This window comes from Lates calcarifer, linkage group LG24 (genome assembly GCF_001640805.2).
Source record: "Lates calcarifer isolate ASB-BC8 linkage group LG24, TLL_Latcal_v3, whole genome shotgun sequence".
Classification (NCBI taxonomy): domain Eukaryota; kingdom Metazoa; phylum Chordata; class Actinopteri; family Centropomidae; genus Lates; species Lates calcarifer.
The window spans coordinates 17226668-17247215 of NC_066856.1; the positions used below are offsets into that span (position 1 = coordinate 17226668).

Sequence of the window (20548 nt, forward strand, 5' to 3'; positions counted from 1 at the left end):
AGAAAAACACATTGAGTTGCTGAGGGAGAATCAGAGGACTCATAAAATGGATTGTGCTCTAATACACACATTCTCTCTCTCTTTCTCTCTCTCTGTCTTTTCTCTCTACTTCTCTCTCACACACACAGATATACACAGACACAATGCCAGCCACACAAACAGGGAGTTAAACAAAGGAAAGCAAGATTATGAGTGAATAAATCAGTGTGGCAGGAGATGGCTCAGCATATTTGGTTGCATGTGTGTGAGTGCAGTACACTGCAGGGAGCTGCTACTGCTGCGTGGCTGTTACTGCTCTCCCTGGGTGGAGATGGAGGATCTCTGACAGAGCTGCCAGTTCAAACACTGAACAGCTGGAAACCAACAGTCACTACTGGTGCTCTTTGTCTGACAGAGGAGGACAGGCTGGAGGAGAGGGGGAGGAGTACATGAAGAGAGGGAAGGGAGGGTAGTAGTGTAAGAGATGGAGCTTCTTGAGAGGATCCTGCAGGTATGAGTGACCTATGGCATGCATTGATTTATGACACCATTTTTCTTTTTTTATTGGACAGCTGACAGTGAAGATGCAGACAGGAAATAAGGGGAGAGAGGAGAGGTGCACGTGGAAAAAAAAAGTCCAGGACTGGGATCAAAGCAGGGGAGTTACAGTTCCTGGTGCATCTGTAACAACATTTTTAATGTCTTTGGTATGACATCCACTTAAAATACTTGTTTCTAAATGGAGCCTTAGCATCCTGACATTTTTCAATCTGACTTCATCAGTTATTTTTAGGCATCCTAAGGCCAAAATGTCAAAATACCAGTGGCTGATGGGATAAAGTAATAATAATGTTATCTTAATTCAAATGACAGTAAACTGAATTGCAAGACTACGGGGAAAACAACTTCCTCTTATTTCCTGTGTCTCTATTATCAGTTCAGTGGCCCTGCTACTCCACTGAGCCACCAGAAAGTTAATAAATATCTTCCTCTGAGAAAAATAAAAAGTCAGGCAAAATATATGGATTCAAACTATCCACCTTTTGAAAAAATTAAAAGATTACTTTAAAAATGAAGTGGCCACTTTTGCACCATAACGTGAAATAAATTAGTTGAGAATTTAATTGGTGGTACAGTGAGGGTTTTGTTTGGCTCTGTGATGTAAATACTTACATCAGAGCTGGTTTTCACAGTAAGTAGCAGAAATCTATTTGGTAAGTTGTTCCAAAAACAAAACTGACTCCCCTCTGAGAACAAAAATTCCTGTATAAACACACGCTCTCCCTGCCTGGCTCATTGGATTTCTTTCAAACTCTCCTCAGATTTCTCTAATAAAATGTTAATGAGAGGAAAAAAAGTTTCTTGGCGATAAGAACTTCTTTCCACTGTCCTGGAAACAAAACATCTTTTGCTTTTCTGTCATGTGAAGGAGACAACAAATCAGAGGAGAAGAGGTTGCAATGCAGTGAAGAAGACGCTTGTTTTTTTTTTTTTTTTACTTTAGCCACCTGCCATGGAATGATTTATTCAGAAAAAGAATGTTTTCTGATGAACTCCTCTCTTATTAAAATTTAAGTTTCAGATTGAGCATCTTGATAACATTTTTTGGGCTGTACTTCCTACACCATACAGCTTGGACATAATTGACTGATATCCCCCAAACACTATTTTCATGTCCTCATCTTCTCTCCATCTCAGCCACGTTGGGACCAATACAGTCTTTCATTGGATTAGCAAAACAGCAAATCACAGATGATGGGGAGGAAAGTGCTGAAGAATTTACTGGTTCATTTTCTTTTACAAGAGCACTGAGAGCAAAATACAACATTGCATATGTTACTACCTCTTCTCCTTTTCTCAGCACTTCTCTATCACATGCTCCCTCATTAGAACCACACAGGGATATTTTACACAGATGGGATTGGATCCTCCATCCCTGCATCCTTGCTATTGTTTGATTCTACTCCTTTAATTGAAGAACTGGTAGTTGCACTCACAGTTGCACTCAGCATAAGTCATTCAAGATGAGACTATCAGCTATATTCCAAAAATGTAAATCACATACAGCTTGTCATTTATGAGGTCTCACAAGATGAGACAGTGCTCATAAACACATGTGGTCCTTCATTCTTTGTCTCCTGTGGTGATCATAAAGCTGCTAACAAAGACTATTGTGTTCATCTCTCAAATGTAAAATAGAAAACCACCCAAACGCCACCTTTGTCCCTGCAACTAGTGGCAGATTCAATATCCTCAGCTCATTGATCCAATGCATCTGACTCTAAGAATGTTCAATAAACTACACTGAAATGTAAGAGACACAGAAAAGGGAATAATGGGGAAACCCCAAAATATTGATGCTGCCAAACATTATGGGTGGGTGGGCTTGGTTGACACTGTGTAGAGAAACAAAGTATGTGAACACAGATACCCTTGTAAATCCAGTCCCATCCCAACTCACCACAAACCTCGGCAGACCTGTACCCCCTGCGTTTCCTACAAAGATCCCTGAGCTGGCCTCAAAGGTCAGAGGCTGAGGACTCCTGGTGAAGGCAACTCTGTGGTATTCCTCACAGTCCATGTAGAGACGCACCTGAGGTATGTAGGCAGATAGATACATGTTTACCTGAAAGCTGAAAATATTTCTGCCTGATGCAAAACCATATCAATAAACACTTGCAGGAGACTGGAGGAATCTTTATTCTCTGTGATTAGATACACACTGACATATTATGTGAGCTCTCAGCTTAGTGTCATTGCAGGTCAACATTCTCACATATTGAATAAACATCAGCAAAAAAGTGTCACATATAGCCTATTCAACAGGTGAGGACTTGACATCATTGAACTTTGATGACATCTAGTGGTAGTATAAAAAATGACACTGTAGCAGGCGTGCATGAAGCCTACAGTGAATTAGATTTATTAACATGTACTGGCTGTGGAGCCAAAGGCTGTTAAAGCTTATTCCTCTGTGCCACACAACTCCACTGTTAGCCAGAACACATCAGTGAGACGCACCCTTTGACTGAGTGACATGTTCTGTCATTATGATGAACATGGGCACTGTAATTTATTTTGAGTCAATTATGCATACAGCGTCTTGCTGTTGTAAATACTAAAGGGCAACAAATGTGCAGCTGAAAGCAGTCACTGACAAATATACTATTTACACCTGTATGAGGAGTGTTTGCTGTTAGAGAGCAGAGATCAGCAGATCCAGCTAAATTTATGTATGATCATGATTTACTGAAATGCAAGATGTAGCATCTTTACCCAAACAAAGAAATGAACTAAACCCAGTAGACCCACCTCTGCCCCCTGTACGGTCAGGGTAAACCTCGCCCATCTTCCTGTCATCTCTCCCATTTTGAAGGAAGCTGCTTCTTGGGTCCCACCTGTCGTTCCTGGATCAGTGTAGTACAGTACAACTCTCTGGGAACCATCCTCCACTTCTGACAATGCTATACCTAAGTGTACAATCTTAACAACAAAGTTAGATGTTAAAAACCGTTATTATGAGGCAGAAAATAAACAGGAAAAGAAAAACAAGTGGAGTGAGATGCAATCACAATGTCTTACTTTTTGATAAGCATCTGTGACGGCAAACAGCACACCACCACGCCGTGTGGTGGGTTTAGCGATGACCGTGACGGCAAAGTCATAATAAAATGGGTCTGGGATGAATGACTTTGTGAGGCGTCCCACGTTGGCATCCGGTCCGAAGCTGTAGGCAGGGTAACCCTCAAACCCCGTAACAAAGGAGACAGAGGGGGGGAGGGGAACGCCGATCAACTCTGTAAGGTCCAAGGCTCCCTGAGAACCACGGTCTGTGAAAAAACAGACATGGAGGCTGTTAACTATGTTAACAGAGGGGGAAATAAAATAAACTTCTCATGCAACAAAGTGTGTAAGAGTGCATCATTGACCTACTGACACCTTTACCAGACAAAAACAAATTCAGATGAAAGGTCATCAAACCCAGCAGTACAAGAAAACTAACTGCTGCCATATGACAGCATAGAAACAATATGGAATAAGGGGTTGAACTAAACACCAAGGGTGCAGAATTTTGCAATCATTCATTGTTGTCTATTAGTGTCAAGAAATTCCTCCATCTCAAAACTGTAATTACTGTATCAATGCTATATGATCTGCCCTTTAGCAGTCTTCTCAATAGAAGTTAAAACTGTTTCATTTCTAAATGATCTAGCACTGTTTTCTAACCACACTATATTTTCCTATAAGTTTGTATATCCAGGTTCTGTGCAAAACTTTGAGAAAGGGTTAAGACAGAATATAATGCAGCTGCCTGTGTAGTGTGCTGTGTACTCTGTGTTTGATGGGTACTTAACAGGTTAGAAAGCCCACAGAGAGCAGAGGGTCACTGGTGGCTGACAGCTTATTTTTGCCCTGGGGCTCCCAGGTGGCTTAATCCAACCATGGGTCAGACTACTAAATGTTAAAGCATTCCACAACGCAGACAGAGTTAGAGTTGCAATTATCTTATCATTAATTCCCTGCTGCACTAGAAAGATGAAGCTATAAAAGTAATTAAACCTATTTTAATAAAGGAGGAAAACCCTAAGTGATCTTTAATGTGTATAATTACGTCACATTAATTTCAGTTGGAGTTCAATATCTATATCTATCACCAGGCAGACCACAATTTCTCAGAATTCCTTCACAGCCCTTCTACATGAGCGCTCCCAGATCTTTATGAGACAGCCTGTGAGGTACTGATCTGTTCCAACCATCTTTGCCTCACTGTGAAGTTTGAAAACATGTCAGATACACCCCCTGAAGTTTGCCAAGAGGATGAGAAGGGGCTTCCGTCTGTCTAATGCCCCCACCCATGTCATCAATATCTGTATACTTACTATTCCTGTATGCATGGCTGAATGCACATTTGCCTGCTCTCTTTCTATCTGTCAGTCAGACATACACACATAAATGAACACACACACAAGTTCTCAAGCATGCCAGATTGCATGTGTGTGCACTGTTATTCCCTCTCCACCAGACATGCAAGGCACTTTGTGAATGCCCACCTACCACAATACTTTCTCTCTCTCTGTTCACACACACACAGCCCCCACCACACCTGGTTCTCCTTAGTGGGAAGACCCCTGGAACAATCGTCTGTTCTTTTAGCGCATATGGGCAACGGGGTATAGACGTTGGGCATCTGGAAGGCATTAGGCTAGACTAATACACACGTGCTGCGCATTGGCAGCTCCTGTAAATTAGGATTTACTGCGTGGTGTGTGTGTGTGTGTGTGTGTGTGTGTGTGTGTGTGTGTGTGTGTGTGTGTGTGTGTGTGTGTGTGTGTGTGAGCGAAGGAGCTACAAAGACAAAGAGTGAGGGGAAGAGACAGACTGAGATGGAGAGTGCCAACATTAAGACTTCCACAAGTGCAGTGTGGGTGTGTGTGTATATGTGTGTGTGACCACAGGAAGAGAGGCACACTTCTTCCCCCATGCGTTAATAGGATTGAAACCCCTACAGTCTGTGGCAATTAAAAACAACATAACAATGAGGTGCAACCCACAACATTCTGCTGTGCGACCTCCACTGTGATTGAATAGTGTAGCATTGCTGGACTGTAGTTTAGAACTGCTTCTGTTCTGGGATGCGTGATGTAGTGAAATCTAAGCACACTAAAACAAGCTTTAATATTTTCCAAATACTCAGTGACTCATCTTGATTCCAGAGAATCCTGGCTGCCTGACCTCTGGACACAGACACTGCTCTCTATCTTCTGTGTTGTCAGCGGTAAAGTCCTGCCAAAGTGTTTCTTGCCAATATTCCCACAGGTCAGCCTGTCACTTCTCTTTGTCTTTGCCCAAAAGTGACATCACTGCAGATGTTCCTCTGCTGGGTCAGAGACTTAACAGCTGGACAGATCACCATGGAAACTAAAAGATGTACTCTCTGCACTGAGTCATGTTCTCATCATGCAGAATGAAAACCCACAGGAGCTTTGCAGACTCAAGCATCATCCCATCCCCATATTTGTAATCAAACAGCTGATCATGTTGAAGGAATTTGGCTTTACTGATGAGATGCCGATAATCTCATTGTAATAAGACTGTCAATAATGGAAGTAGAGCAGTGAAAATATAAGACATCCTGGTGCAGGACAATGTCAGCTGTGAGTAATCCCAGTCAGGGTGTGACTTCTCAGTAATCAGCCTTGGCTGAGTCTGAGCTCCATCTGCACTGGAACAAAGCAAGAGAAAGAGAGCAGAGAAGAGGAGGAGGGCTCAGGAGATACAGCACATGTCCTCTAGCTAATGTTCACAGTAATATCTTCAAGGTTATTAAATGAAGAACAAGATGCTGCCAGAGTCTTTGAGTCACAGAGGACTAACACTGGCTTCAGTGAGGTGAACTCATCATTCTCGGGAAGAAGATGATGTGTTGTCTTGGACCACTGGACAGCAGAATGTGAGGACAGGAGTGCAACTTGTAATTTTAGTGCAGACACAGGGTAATAGCACATTTAATTTCACAAGAAAGCAAAGGAAAATGACTGTTTTTACAATGTTTTTAGGGATATTTTGCATGTATGGTATGAATGGTAGCTTCAGCAGACCATGATGCAATGGGGCTCAGTTGCATTATTTCAAGTAAGAAGAATAAGAAGCCAGATTGGAGAAAAATTATTTTAAAGCTACATTATTCCCAGTAAAAAAAAAAAAAAAAAAAAAAAAAAAAAAAAAAAATTATATATATATATATATATATATATATATATATATATATATATATATATATATATATATATATATATAAACAGGTTTATGGTTCTGTAAGTGTATGAGGGTGTGTGTTTGTCAGTCTGTTTACAGGGTATCTAGCTGTTTGCATGCCTGCTCCTTGTCCGAATGAGCAACAGACAATCCAAACACTGCTGTATCCACAGGGCTGTTTCCTAAAAGGGTCAGTGTGTTTGGGGAGTGTGTGTCTCTTACTGAGAAAATCCCAGTGTGACACACTGTTATGGCAAAATCCAGAATGTTACGAATGAGATAAAGACCAGAACCCTTCTTTCTTAAGCACCACTTGAAAAACATGAGGAGCACCACAAAATGAAGCAGCCTCTTTACTCTCTATGTTTGTATGAAAAAGGTAATTCTAATAAAATGACTTACAGCACAGCAGCTGCACAGGACACTGTGGGGTGTTAAAGGATGTTAAAGAACAAAAGTGTTATTGGCCCCTAGTTTGTAATTTTACTTAGTAGATAATCTGCATTTCAAAGATGAGATGAGAGAACGAGACATTTGTCTTCTGGTGCACACAATTTAAAGTTCAGTGTTACTGACAAGCACTACAGGAGTTCTCCATATTATGGTAACATTATAATAACATGCACTTAAAACAAAAATAAAAAAAAATAAAAAAATAAAAATTTGTAGGTCTATACAACTCTGTGTATAAAAGAACTGGCGAGCTCTGGGTTTTAAAACTTGTGTGTGTTTTGTTGTCTTTTAGATGTTAGGGTCTGATTTAAAAAAAGGGAAAAGCAGAAGAGATGGAGGTCATAATAATGTGGTGATGTTGGACACAGTATTTAGACAATGGTGCCAGCCAAAGTAACTCAGCTGTTAGTCAGTGCAGTTTGTAATGAGCTGCCACATAATGGTGAGAGGCTCCGGTCTAATCAAACCTCAATCATCTGTAACTCCATGTCATCATAGATAGTCAGATAGGAACAATGTTTGTGGACCTTATCAGTTCACTTCTGTATGTGCACACCAAGTACCCACAAAACCTTGTTTCAGCACAATAATCTGGAACATACTTCATTCAAGTATTTAGAGATGCTAAACCTCACAGTTACATGGCAAACCCTCTGTGGCTGTGGTCACACCACAACTCACAAACACACTTCAGCCTCTGAGCCTCTTCCTATTATGTAATAATTCTAACACTTGTCTGTTCTCATAAAAATTGAAACTAAATTGACGTATTAACGTATATGAGGACACATCTGCTAGAAATCATAGCAAAAAGCTCAGACAATCATGATAAGAGTCAGCTCTGAAAAAAGACTGCAATAATGAGGCATGCTGGGAAAATGAAAGCCAGACAACAAACTCTGATGCAATAACAATGTGAAATTGTTCATTAAAAGGTTACTTCTTGCCAGCAGATTTTGAAATACTGAATGTCTGAGTGTCCCTGAATGCAACAGAAGGGAATGCACCTGCTAGCAATTGCATTACCAGGCAACAACAACGTGTGTTTGAGATAAACATGAAGCCAACATCATGAATATAATTAAATAAAATGGCTGATTAGAATGATGGGAATCAAAGACTTGTGTAATGAGGAAAATGATTAGTGGTATAGTTATACACACTTGCTTTGGAGTTAATGACTGTAAATGACCACACAGTCATTTAACACCTGTTGAATTTGGAGGAGGCTTACTGATAACCAGATGTCTTCCTCAGACCTGTGCGATGGCACAAAGTTTAAAACAAGTAATTGCATTCAAACTGGGATTTTTCTTTCTATTCTGTTCCATATACCGACAGATTAACTCTGTGTCCAAGGGGCGTTATGTCATTCCTTCAGGTAGACAAAACAGGACACCTCTCACATCCTTTCTTATTCAAAAGGCTTATGGTGTTTGATTGACAGGGGAGATGTGATGTCAGCCATGTGAAAAGCAGGAAGTTGGAGGTAAATTGCAAAGACCACACAGGCCTGTGTATTTAACTGGCAAGTGTACACATGCATGTGTGTAACCAGGTGAAGCTAGAGGCCTCCCATTTAGCACAAAGCTGCTCTGTTAGCATCAAGCTGAAGTGCCAAGTCAGCACAGTCATTAAGAAGAGGAGAGCAGAGCAACGCGTAGATGCTCTCAGTGTGATCAAAGACTCGTAGCACGTAGCTCAGAGATGAATGGATCGTGTTCAGGGTGATGTCAGAAACAAAGGCACTTTTTTCACTTGTATAAATGTCTGATGGGAGAGATTCAGCTTGTCTGTGTAATCATTGTGTGCCCCAACATGCTCCAAAATGATGTGTTTCTTGACTTTGATAAATCACACTTTGTTTAAAAAAAGAGAACACAATTCTACTGGAGATGCTAGTCAATCTAGTTATCACCTTCACAGTTTGTTTAAACGCCTTTGATTTATACAAGTGTTGCACAGTATATTTTCATTATCACTTATGTAAGCAAGGAAGGAAGGAAGCCCCACACTCTACCCCAAGTCACCTGAATAAAATAGTCATGTGCCAGTGGTAATATGATCAGTGAATCCAAAGAATGAGAAAGAAAAGTGATATAGGACTGTGGCTCATGTTCAAGTAGAAATGTGAGTGTTCATATATCTAAGGAATGAGGTTGCACCTGCCTATATGACTCTCCTGTGTGTTAGGAATGTGATAATCATGCTCAGATAGGAATAAGAGGCCCGGGTGGGTCATGTGCACAGAAACAGGCAGTCTAGCACACAAGAATGTCTCCAAGTCAGCAAGCTACCAGTTCTGCCCAATTTGATACAGCTTCTCAGACAAGTTTTATACAAAACCGACAGTTTGTGGTTGAACCATTTATTCATCCCAGTGGGTAACACTGATTACATGGTGTTGCAAGCACCTTACTGCAGCAGCAGAGCCATATGAGCCACACATGGAAACTAATACTATAAAGATGCACCAAGGATGATTTGTATGGGAAAGTGCTGTATCTCCCTAGGTTGAAAGAGTATCTAGCCATGCAGATAGCTTTGGTTTTGGATTTGGATTTATTTTTCTGTCTTCCCAAGTACAATTAAAGTGAATGGAATTTTGTATGTGATTAATAAAAAACATTCTTTTAAACCAAACCAAAACTATCTGCATGGCTAGATGAAACTAATGTTTTGTTTTGGTTTTTTGCTTGTTTGCTTAGTTGTTCTCTCTCTCTCTCTCTCTCTCTCTCTCTCTTTTTGGTTGCGTGAACACTTCAAGCCTAATCATATCAAGGTAGTAAAAGAACTCTTAAGTGACCCTAGCTACATCTATACAGCCTTTAGGAAGCACATTTACAGTGAAATCTTTCATATGCTCAGAAATGTAAATAAATATCTGGGGCTTCCATGTGGGGTTTCCACAGTGGGAAGTTACCTAGAGCAGCTTTAATGTACAGCAGAAGTATAAAGGGGGCTTGTTCTCTGTTTGGTAAATCCTGAAATGTCAGGATGGTAATGAAGCTCACTAATGTCAACAGGCAGCAGCTTCCTTTTAAGTCAGTTTACTGTAACCTCTCAAAAACCTCTGCAAAAGAAAATAGCCTATAAACAAGATCATAACATATTAAAAATGCCAAATATTAAATATGTTTATTTCAGTCACAGCACTGAGTAGAAACTGTTGGCTCCAGCAACTCTCATAAAGTAGGAGGACATTTTCCACAATAAAGCCAACATGAGTTCATGCTCTCTATGGCCTACAAGAGGACATCAGCAAAACACAGGCACAGCTGATTATCCCATAGAATGGAAACAACTTTTATAGCCATTAAAATTTCTACCACTAGTGAGATGAACCAGATGGTTTACAGGAATCTGAATAAGCTGTCTCAAAACTTGCCATCCTTGCTGCTGGAACAGAGCCAAGCATATTTCCACAGGTATTTTAATTCATATTTGGATAAATCACTGACTTTTCTCTTTGAGCTATCAACACACTCCATCTGACAATTAGTCTCCACCAGTAAGGCCATAACTGATTTTTTGGGCTATTTCCTGCTCAAGCTTATGAGATCATACCATTTGGGAACATTTGAAATGACAGAATTGTGTTTAAAAATAAGTTTCACAAGAGCCTGTTTCCCTTGTTGCACGCCACATTTATCAATGCTGATGCTGAGTAGGTGTGCACCACATTTAATCTCAATGGTTGGTTATATAAACAAAGTACGTCTGATGCAGCTGCTCAGAACACAAACCACAGCAATGAGCTATCATTAATGACTACAGAAGAGAAGAAAATCCTGTCTACATTAATTTGCCGTTAAAAAACTACATCACCACCAATCACATCCAACTTCTATCTGCAGGATTTCATAACCAATCAGTTTTCCATGACACATCATGCTCTTGGCTTAGTAGCGCTGCTCTACAAAACTTCAGTGCCAAGACTGACTCAACCAAAACTCTGTCCATGTCCTCAGTTAACCCCTGGTTATAGAACTCTGGTCTCCATGGAGAAAAAGGGCTACTTCAGCATTGTGGTAGAGGTCTGATTAGTCACGCATGAGCTATTAGTTCCCAGGATCTGGAAAAAAAAATGCAATAAGCTTGTCGGGTAAAGGAAAACGGATCCTAAACATTAAATGTTTTCTGGGAAATTCCACAGTAGCCAAACCAGTATAAATAATACATGAGCTCACAGGGAGGAAATGATAAGCTGGATGGAGAGTTAATGTTAAGTGGCTCTGGTCACAGAATGAGCATAGTAATACAAATCTCTGCAGTTTTTTTTCCCAAAACTTTCATTTAAAGATTGAAAACAATGCTTCTTTGAGTAATTATCACAAAATTTTAAATAGTTTGTTGGTCTAAAGTTTTTTTTTTTTTTTTTTTCCTCACAGGACCCCTCAAATATTTAATTTCTTACTACTGTAGTTTCATATGTCCAGGGACAATGACAATACTGTGCTTTCTCGCCAACTCTGTGTTAAAAGAGTGCAGAGACAGTCATACTGTGGAAAATCAACCTTTTGCAAAAGGACTGATTTCTACCAACTCTTTCTTTTATTTGTTTCTCATACTATATATGTGTCAGATGTTGTCTTGAAATTTATTGGAAAAACCACATTGCAATTGCGGCCCAAATGAGTACACCTATTTTTGTTATTGTTGAACAAGTGAAAGCTCCAATCTGCCAATTTGTGCTCCAAGAAATGACGCCCAGTACCCACCACAACAAAATGAGGCAGTACACACTGTGTCATCCTTATTGATGGCAGCTGCAGTACTGAAAGCACCAAGCAAGACTCAGAGATGTGAGGAGATAAACTGGACACCTGCAACTCAGAGGAGAGACCTCAGAGTAGACCTAAAATACACTGAAAGGATTATATGTCTCTGATTCCCCAGGGAGAGCAGATAGACATTACTGGGGAGAGCAGTCTCTGGAGTACTCTGATGAACTTGCAGCTACAAAACCCAGAAAGAGGCAGAACATGAATGGATGGAATTTATGATAAAGATATAGATAAAGTATCACTGAAGTCACTTTTTTCTAGCATGTGTTCTGCACTGGTAAATCGCTGTTCAAGCTACATAGGAATATACATATTAGAGTCCAGTGGACCAAAGTCAATAACTATAATGTCATCCATTACAATGGCTGTTGTCTTGGAAATACTGTAAATATTAGCAGTGTAGATGCAGCATTGTAACAGTAACTCCCACTGTTGAGCAATCTCATAGCCAAAGAAAATGAGTGCTGTGCTTCAGCAGGATTAGGGTATCATCAGTCACCAAGTTGGGTTTGTCTTCTTCCTGATGGATGGTGGGGGTGGATTTAGAGGGTTGTCCATCATTTTGAGATTCCAGCTTTCTCTGTATAGAGTGCTTTGTATTTTCCCCTTAAAACTTATTCCTTGACTATTTGTGTGGTTAGAAGACCCTCTGCCAGGTCATCTAAATTTATTTAATTCAGCAAACAGCCATACAAGATTGAGGCTGCAACAATGAGTGTATTACTAAATAGAAGACTTTTCTTAATGTAGCTTTAAAAAGGTCTCCCTCTCTATAGCTCTCTCACACTGCACTACACATATGCACTCACAACGGCAGCCTTATGTGTGACAGGTAAAGTGAGGTCTGGACTGGGGTAAAAGGGGCTGAGCGGTAAGCAGAGCGCATTCTTGTGTTTCATCCAACATTCGTCTTGGGGAGCAGGGCTGACTGTTTTTCGGTGAGCCGGACCAGCTTCTTCTTGGCCGGTGGTCTTACAGACTACTGTCCACTTAATGTATGATAATGTATACAGTGGAAAGCTCTGCCTGAAATATACTGACTTTTGGTGTAAATCAGCTCTTTGATCAACTTTTCGGAAATGGTCAGTACCAGCTTTGTGCAAATGCAGTTAAAAGACGTGTTCACTTTAGTCAAATGGCATATGATCACATACATATACATGTACAATGAGCACAAAGATGTCCTACTGTTAACTGCAATATAGGATCTTCAGTATTTATCTTTGCTCTGTGTCCCTTAAAATAGCTGTAATTTGACATCACAAACATCTTCCATCCTTGCCCAATTCTTAGTTTGTCTTGGAAAAACAAAATTCTGCCAGGAAAGACTGGCTGACACTACACTGAGGTTTAAAGGCAGCACTGCTGTAGGTTTCACAAGGGGTTAGGGGTCTCGGTGTGACTCCAGCAGACCGTGGTAGAGGAGCATGTAATGACTTCCTAATGACAACAGTGTAATTGTAGCATTCCAGAAGGAGAGGGGTCATTCCAGGTCAGGACAGAATAAGTTTGCAGTGTCATGATTTATGTGCATGACTTTTAGTTTAACTTTTTAAATATGTTATTTCTAAACATTATCTGCTTAAAATTTCTCCTTTGGTGCAGACGGGCATTTCATGTAACCAATAACTTAATTTAAATCCCACCCACTATACCTGTCATATTGCCCCCATGTCATGTTACACTCAAACAATCACTTCTTTCAACTTAACTATTAAATTGTACAACAGAGGTGAAAACCAAGTCCAGAATCTATCTGGCTCAGTAATATGAGAATTCAAATCATCCCTGCTGATTTATAGTTGTTTTGGTGGACCAGCCATTCAAAGCTCTGAACTGTGCCCATATAAGCCAACACTGGACAGGACTGGGGTCACTGATAAGGGTCTTTTTTCTCCATGCCCGTACAAGCTGGCAGGTCCAAGGCTGCAGAGAACCAAAGGCCAAATAGTTTAGTCGCTTAGGTCAGTGGAGCCAAGTATTCCTCCCGTCTGTCTCACCAGAAACACACACAAACACATGTCTATGCACACACACTGCTGCCAGCTCCCTGCTCCTTCAGACTTCTTATCTTCCATCTCAATATGGAGCTCCAGCTTGGCAGCAACAGCGAGAGAACAGTATCACCTTTGTAAAGTAGAATATTTGCAGTATTTTTTCTTAATTTTTCACTTAAAGCCCCTCAGGTCACTTTTCAGCAGAATATCTGAATTACATGCAGCTTTCAGGTGCACGCTTTGCTGTTTTAAAAAAAAGAGAAGAGTTTAAACTTCACTGAAAAATGCATACTCAGATACACAGCTAAAGACAAAATCTGTCAGTTCATCATCAATTTGTCCTAGTCCAAGTGCCATTATTCTGATTAGACAAGCCAAAAATAATTGTGGGAGATCTAATGTTCCCTAAAAATCGTCATGCCAAATTTGGAATTTGCTTGTTCAAGAAAACCTCAAATACACAAAATATCCCCAAAAGTTGGAATTAGATTTCATGCAGCAAACAAAGGATGCCGGTGCTGAAATTCTTAAAGAAATAAAAGCCTATCACAATATTAGAAATGACACAAGACAACCGAAAAAAAACAGAAGCTGGTCTTCTTCCTGAGCTGAGTTGATTGCAGAGGTACTTTAAATGACACATGAGAAAATGGAAAACAAAAGAGGACCTTGAATAACAGTAAAAGCTATAGAGACTCACAGGTGGCATATAAACAGTCGACACAGCAAGTACACACCACATTAAAGAAGGGCCTGACTGCAAAATTACCTTAAATCACCAAAAACCTTTGTTTTCTAGGTCGTTCAGTTTTGTTACCTCTCATTACTATTTGGATCTGTTGATATATAATGTGTTGCCTAACAGAGTTTAAAAGTTTTTGGACGACATTCTCTCTTACTCTGGCTTCAAATTAATTAAAGCAACCAGAGTCTGGTGGTAAAAGCGGACATCCACAGGGGTCAGATGTCATGGGGCTCCATGTAAACGGCATGTTGTTTCGGCTTACCCCAAGCTGTGTTTAACCAGCTGTAGAAACTGCACTCTGACCAAGGTGTCACAGGAATGACGGGATAGCTAAAAAAAAAAAAACACTGCCTGTTTTTGGCAACTTGCCGCCACAATGTCCAGCCTTCAACATAGACTTTGTGAAGAGAAGGTGCAAAGCCTCTGTCTCAATTGAAATTAATTTGATAAATGAGCAATACAGCGCAAGAGAGAACAGAGGAGAATGGGAGTGAGGAGAGGTGATAATGTGGAAGAGAAAGACAGAAGCTAACAATCACCTATTGAAAAAGAGGAGAGAACAAAGCTTCTTTCTCAATTAATCAACAAAACAACTGGGACCTTTTAATATGACCATGGTTAGTCTTCCTGCTAGAGGAGACTGGCAGGAGTGTCACTGTTCAGTGAGAAAGAAACAGACTGAGATGGGAAAATGAATTTAAAAAAAGGCAATAGTGAAAGAGCAAGAAAACTATAACCATAGCAAATGTACAGAGGTGCAACTGAGGGATCAAGATCCTGCAACTCAACATGGCTATGTGACCTTTTCATCTTCATCTGTATCAGCTCCTCAAGCCATAAAAGAAATCCCTTAAGATCCCCTTTCCTTCTTTTCCAGTGATGGATGCCAAAGCTTTGCAGTCAGGCAAAGGTTTGGCATGTTTGTATTCATCACATAGAAGATACTCATGTAGCTTATCCAAATTGTTCCTACAGAGCGGGCGGGCTGAGTGATACCATCTGCTTTGGCTCCGCAGTACGAGTTGTTCGCTACAGTTTGAAGAGTGGGCCCTCGGCCAATCCACTTGCAGTCCAGTCCATTCATTGACTTAAGTGTGGTCGCTCCCACGGCGCCAGTCGGCCGTCACTGTTTGAAGCATCTTGACCAGCCTGGCTGACCCAGATGAGAGTGACCTGGATGACCTGAGGACAATGTGCTCATTTCAAGTTTAAAATTTTGTTTATTATTCAGTCTATTCATAGACCACAGGGGAGCCACTTTCAGTAAGTAGTGACCATAAAAGAGTCATACAGACAAGGGCAAAAGAAGGCAGTATGAAGATGACAGTGTGATTCCAAATTTATGGCAACACTTTGGGAAAGGCCCTGTCTTGTTTCAACATGACAGTGGCCACGTGCACAAAGTGAGGTCCATAAAGAAAGCCTTTTCTTTGCATAGAGCTCACACCTCAGCTTCATCTAATATGTTTGGAATGAACTGGAACACCAACTGTGAGCTAGGCCTTATCAACCAACATCAGTGTCCTACCTCACTAATGCTCTTGTGGCTTGCTTTAAGTAAAATATTAGGTTATAAATCCCATGTGATTTGAACTTCTACTTACTGTAACTACTTCTGATTTAGTTTTGGTAAGTGTCCAACCCTCAGCTCCTATTGGAAGGTTTTTATTTTTTTATTCTCTGAGGCCTAGTCAGGAACTGTTAAAAAGAACCACTGAGTTACAGTATATGATATTAGGCTATATCATTAATACAGCCTATCCTGCTGTAGCTACTTGACAAAATAAATTTCATTGGCTGTAGTAAACAGAGGTAGGTCTTTCCAGGAAAACACTTGTGGACAAAGAACAAGTGTTTTGCATTTCTGCCATCAAAGATAAAGACTTCTCAGAAGAACTGTTAGCTATTGGTTCCTGGGTGGAGTTCTCTCTACCATTTCCTTCTGATAGTGCACTGTTCATATTATTCTGCTTGACTGCCAAGTGATCTCCCAAAAAGTACAGTGAAAAAAACACCACTGCAATTATTCCTTATCACCAGAACCATTGCCAAAAGGGTGCAGACTTCCACTGAAAACGACATTGTGCTTCAAAACACCTCTGAGCAAATCACACAACAGAGTCCTCTTGCATCCCAACTGTCTCAATATTCATTAGTCAATCAGCTGTTAAATTGGGTCAAAATGCTGTCCAGGTTCACCCCACAGAGGAAATGACCCCAATTCCTTGACCCCAGTGTCCAACAACAACCGACAACACTCAGCAGCTGTTAGCATCATTTGTCAGGTCAAAACCAGGTCAAGCTCATTGGCTTGTTATTTTAACTAAAAATTCCTCTTGTCTCTGAAGTGCCTGAAGTGGTTTGGCCAAAAGAGAAACAAGACAAAAGACAAGCCTCTTTGGGAGCACTCACTTGGAGGTGGACAAGCTTTTGTTTCCCAAGTTGTTTAGAGAGTGATTGAATTTTTCCTGTCGAGGGAGTTGGACAAGAATTCTAGTTGTCTGGGCAAACTCAGAAAAGTATGTGAATCGGTCTAATCTGCAGGATTTAGACAATACACAGTACGTTGAACTTGGCCTGTGTTCGACCTGCAAGAAGATAAAAAGAGGACATAAGAGAGGGAGAAAGAGAAAGAATTAAGTCTAGATTGAAAAAGAAGGAAGAAAACAAAGCAAATGACAGATTAGGAGAAATACAGAGTAAATGCACAGAGAGCAAGATAGCCCTAATTAAAGGCAATGACAAGCAAGCACTCTAAACACTTCAATCTGTCAGCTCTTATTCAGCTTATATCAGGTACTGAAGGGATGACTACAGTTGTATATCTTACACCACATGTTCCTCTTTGCCTCTGGTTATGACTTAGCGTGAAGAAAATCACACATCCTGATTTATGTTTAAAACACACCTAAAAATAACAGAGACAAACAGCCGTGTTAGTTTCTCAGCTTCATAACCTAGATCCCCACAGTGCTGTTACTTCCAATGTGCACTGCAACGGCTCAACTCCTTAGGAGCCCCAAAGCCTGTGATGTCCCTGCTCCATCTGCTGCTCTGCATGACGGAAACATCAGTTCTGTTTTTACAGTCAAGGCTAGTAGCCTCCAACATGGTTTTATTTGCCATATTTTCATTGTGTTCATATTACTCCACAGAGAGCATCTTTGACTTGTATATCTCTACAACATCAACTTGTCAATGAAAGCTTGTTTTGTGTTTAGCTTGATGACAGATTTGAAGAAATACGTCAGCGTTGGCCCAACAGATGGAAAAACTATAGAAAAAATCAGAGCTACAATGTCTTCTCTTCACTTCAACAGTTTGAAACTTTTAGAGCAGAGATAGAACAAAAGGAGTAAAAGCTTTTTTGTTATTTCTGGCTCTTAAACCTCCTGTTGAGCATAAATTTTAAAGTGAGTGGCAGAAATGGAAAGAAGCCAGTGAGGCTTCCCTTGGCGAGTGCTGCGCTTCTTTATTTTAACTTTTACAGCAGAGAGACAATAAACCACAGCATGACCATACAGTGAAATTTAATATTTCACTTTTCACAAAGCACCAATGGCACCAAGTCCCAAAGGCTATGTTTCCAGTCAATCAACCTCAGGTGTCTGAGGTGACTTCATATGAACCAGATCAATGTTAAAACTGAACATGAAGCTACTTCAATAGGGCCTGGACTTAAAATGAATAAATTAAAATCAGAATAAATGCTTTTAAAAAAAAGTTCCAAGAGCCCACACATAGTTTGCATTGTTATTTGACAGAGAACTTAACTTCATTAAACTTAACTTAACTCATCATTAAACTGCTGTTAAATGAAATTTCTAATTACCATCTAGCCATTTATGGTTAATATCTGTGTCATTGTCTTTCTTTAAATTATCTGCCCGTATTGGTTCGGCTAAACTAAACACTGCTCCTGAGTGGAAACTCTGCAGCTATAGTTTTATAACCATAAAACCTGCTGCATGTGCAAAAAACCACAAACTCTCCTTCTCTCTAATAATGAATAGTCTCTGTGCTCTCCAGAATGAGCTGTTTGATTTACAGAACCATTGTTGAGGTAACTTAATCCAGAGGTAACTGCTCCTTAGTTCAGCTGGTCAAAAGAGATATATGTGAAGGAACATGCGTGTGTATAAGTGTGTGAGTTACTGCATGTGTATAAAGCTTTCCAGACTTAGAGGCTGGTCTCTCTCCTTGCTAACAATCACCCTATAACAGGAGAGATTGCACATAGGTGTTAGCCTCCATAAAAATCCTCAACAAGTACCTGCTGGCAACCTGACAGCCTCTTTGATCCTCAACATTCGACCTGGAGTTCATTTCCTCATCCAGGACAGCGTGACAATCCTCTTCTCTACACTCAGAAAATATGCCAAAAAACAGACAATCAGAATCTTATGGAGTTTAAGTTTCAAGGCTTTCTGTTGTGATTCATCATTAACTGAGAATGACAACAGCTAAAGCTTTAGATTTGGACACATTAGTGAGATTAAAGTTGTCGACTTTGTTTTGTTTGTTTTACTGTTAGCTGTTGCTCTAAATAATCACAGGTTCATTTCTGCTTTAATTCAAACTGTTTCCAAACTCCTTCATGGACCAGTTTACTAGATTTACTGTATACACTTGTGATTTATCAAAGTAAATTGGTTCCAGCCTCTCTGCCTTGTACTGACAATGCATACAAATTGTTAACAAATGCTGGAAAACCAAAACACCTGCTGGGATAGTTTAGGATGGACGCCCACATGTCCTGAGCAGTAAGAAAATAATCAAGACGCTGCTTCTATCTGATTATACAGATTATTCTGGGATGCTTTGATGTAAACATGTTGATCTTTCTTCCGTGTTTCCCCCTGCCAGACTGATGCTCATCTCTACAGAGTCTGACCTGACCTGATCAGGCAACTGCAACTGCAGAAAATGTGTGCATGAAGAATCAGGGTCAATATAGAACTATTTTATCACGGTAACATGTAAGTTGGAGCTTCTATAGCAACGCTATCTTTATAGATATTATATTTTTAAAAAATAATTCAACTGCACAATATGAACCTACCTAAAAAGCATTCTGAGTTTGTTCGGCATGTTGGTAGAAACCAACCAAACATGAGAGATTTTCAAAATTCTGATTTTATGGGAATAAAGACAGACTATTTACATTTTCAGACATCAGTTATACATTCTTGGAGACTGGACAAACCAACCTGGCCTCAAGTTCACTTTCTGTTTCTGACTGCTGAGAACATCAGAGAAAGTAATCTAGGATGTAGGTGAGATTACATTTTAACTGAGTCCACAACATTCTGTGGGTGCATAATAAACACACCATATATTCCAGACAGCTTTTTAAGCAGTGGTGGTCTACTGCTGCTGCTGAATGAACATGAAAGAAACATGTCTCTGAAACCACAATCCTTTCCCATCATAAACTAGGAGAGACCTCAGTCATAACCCTGAAGAACACCATGTTGTCCTTCACTTCAGAGCTCCAGGGTTACAAGACAAGCCAAGGCAGTAATAATAATAATAATAATAATAATAATGATAGTGCCCATCACACTCTTCCTGTTCCAGACCATTACATGTACATTGCATCATCTGTTGGAAACTTCACAGGAAGGCCTTGAAACCACTCAGCAGACTTCATCGTGTATGAGAACAGTGAGGACTGGGCAGGGGTGAACTGTCAGGTTTGAAATCTTGCCATCAAAAACATGTCTTCAGAAGTGAGATGAGGAAAAGATGAATGAGAAGAGACTATTATATAGTTTAGTGTTAAAATATATGCAGTGACTTCTTCCAGCTGCCCAATATATCACTAAGCA

General features: G+C 40.2%; 1 protein-coding gene across 2 annotated transcripts in view; it reads right to left on the reverse strand.

Moving 5' to 3' along the window:
* Positions 1 to 20548, reverse strand: part of LOC108885086 (collagen alpha-1(XVIII) chain) — a 52573-nt gene that overhangs the window by 19475 nt on the left and 12550 nt on the right. For both annotated transcript variants that reach the window (XM_018679273.2, XM_018679274.2), the window contains exons 3-5: positions 3562 to 3809; positions 3292 to 3462; positions 2441 to 2572 (exon numbers count right to left, since the gene is read on the reverse strand). In XM_018679273.2, coding sequence (XP_018534789.1) covers positions 2441 to 2572; positions 3292 to 3462; positions 3562 to 3809 — 551 coding nt within the window. The remainder of the gene's footprint in view (positions 1 to 2440; positions 2573 to 3291; positions 3463 to 3561; positions 3810 to 20548) is intronic.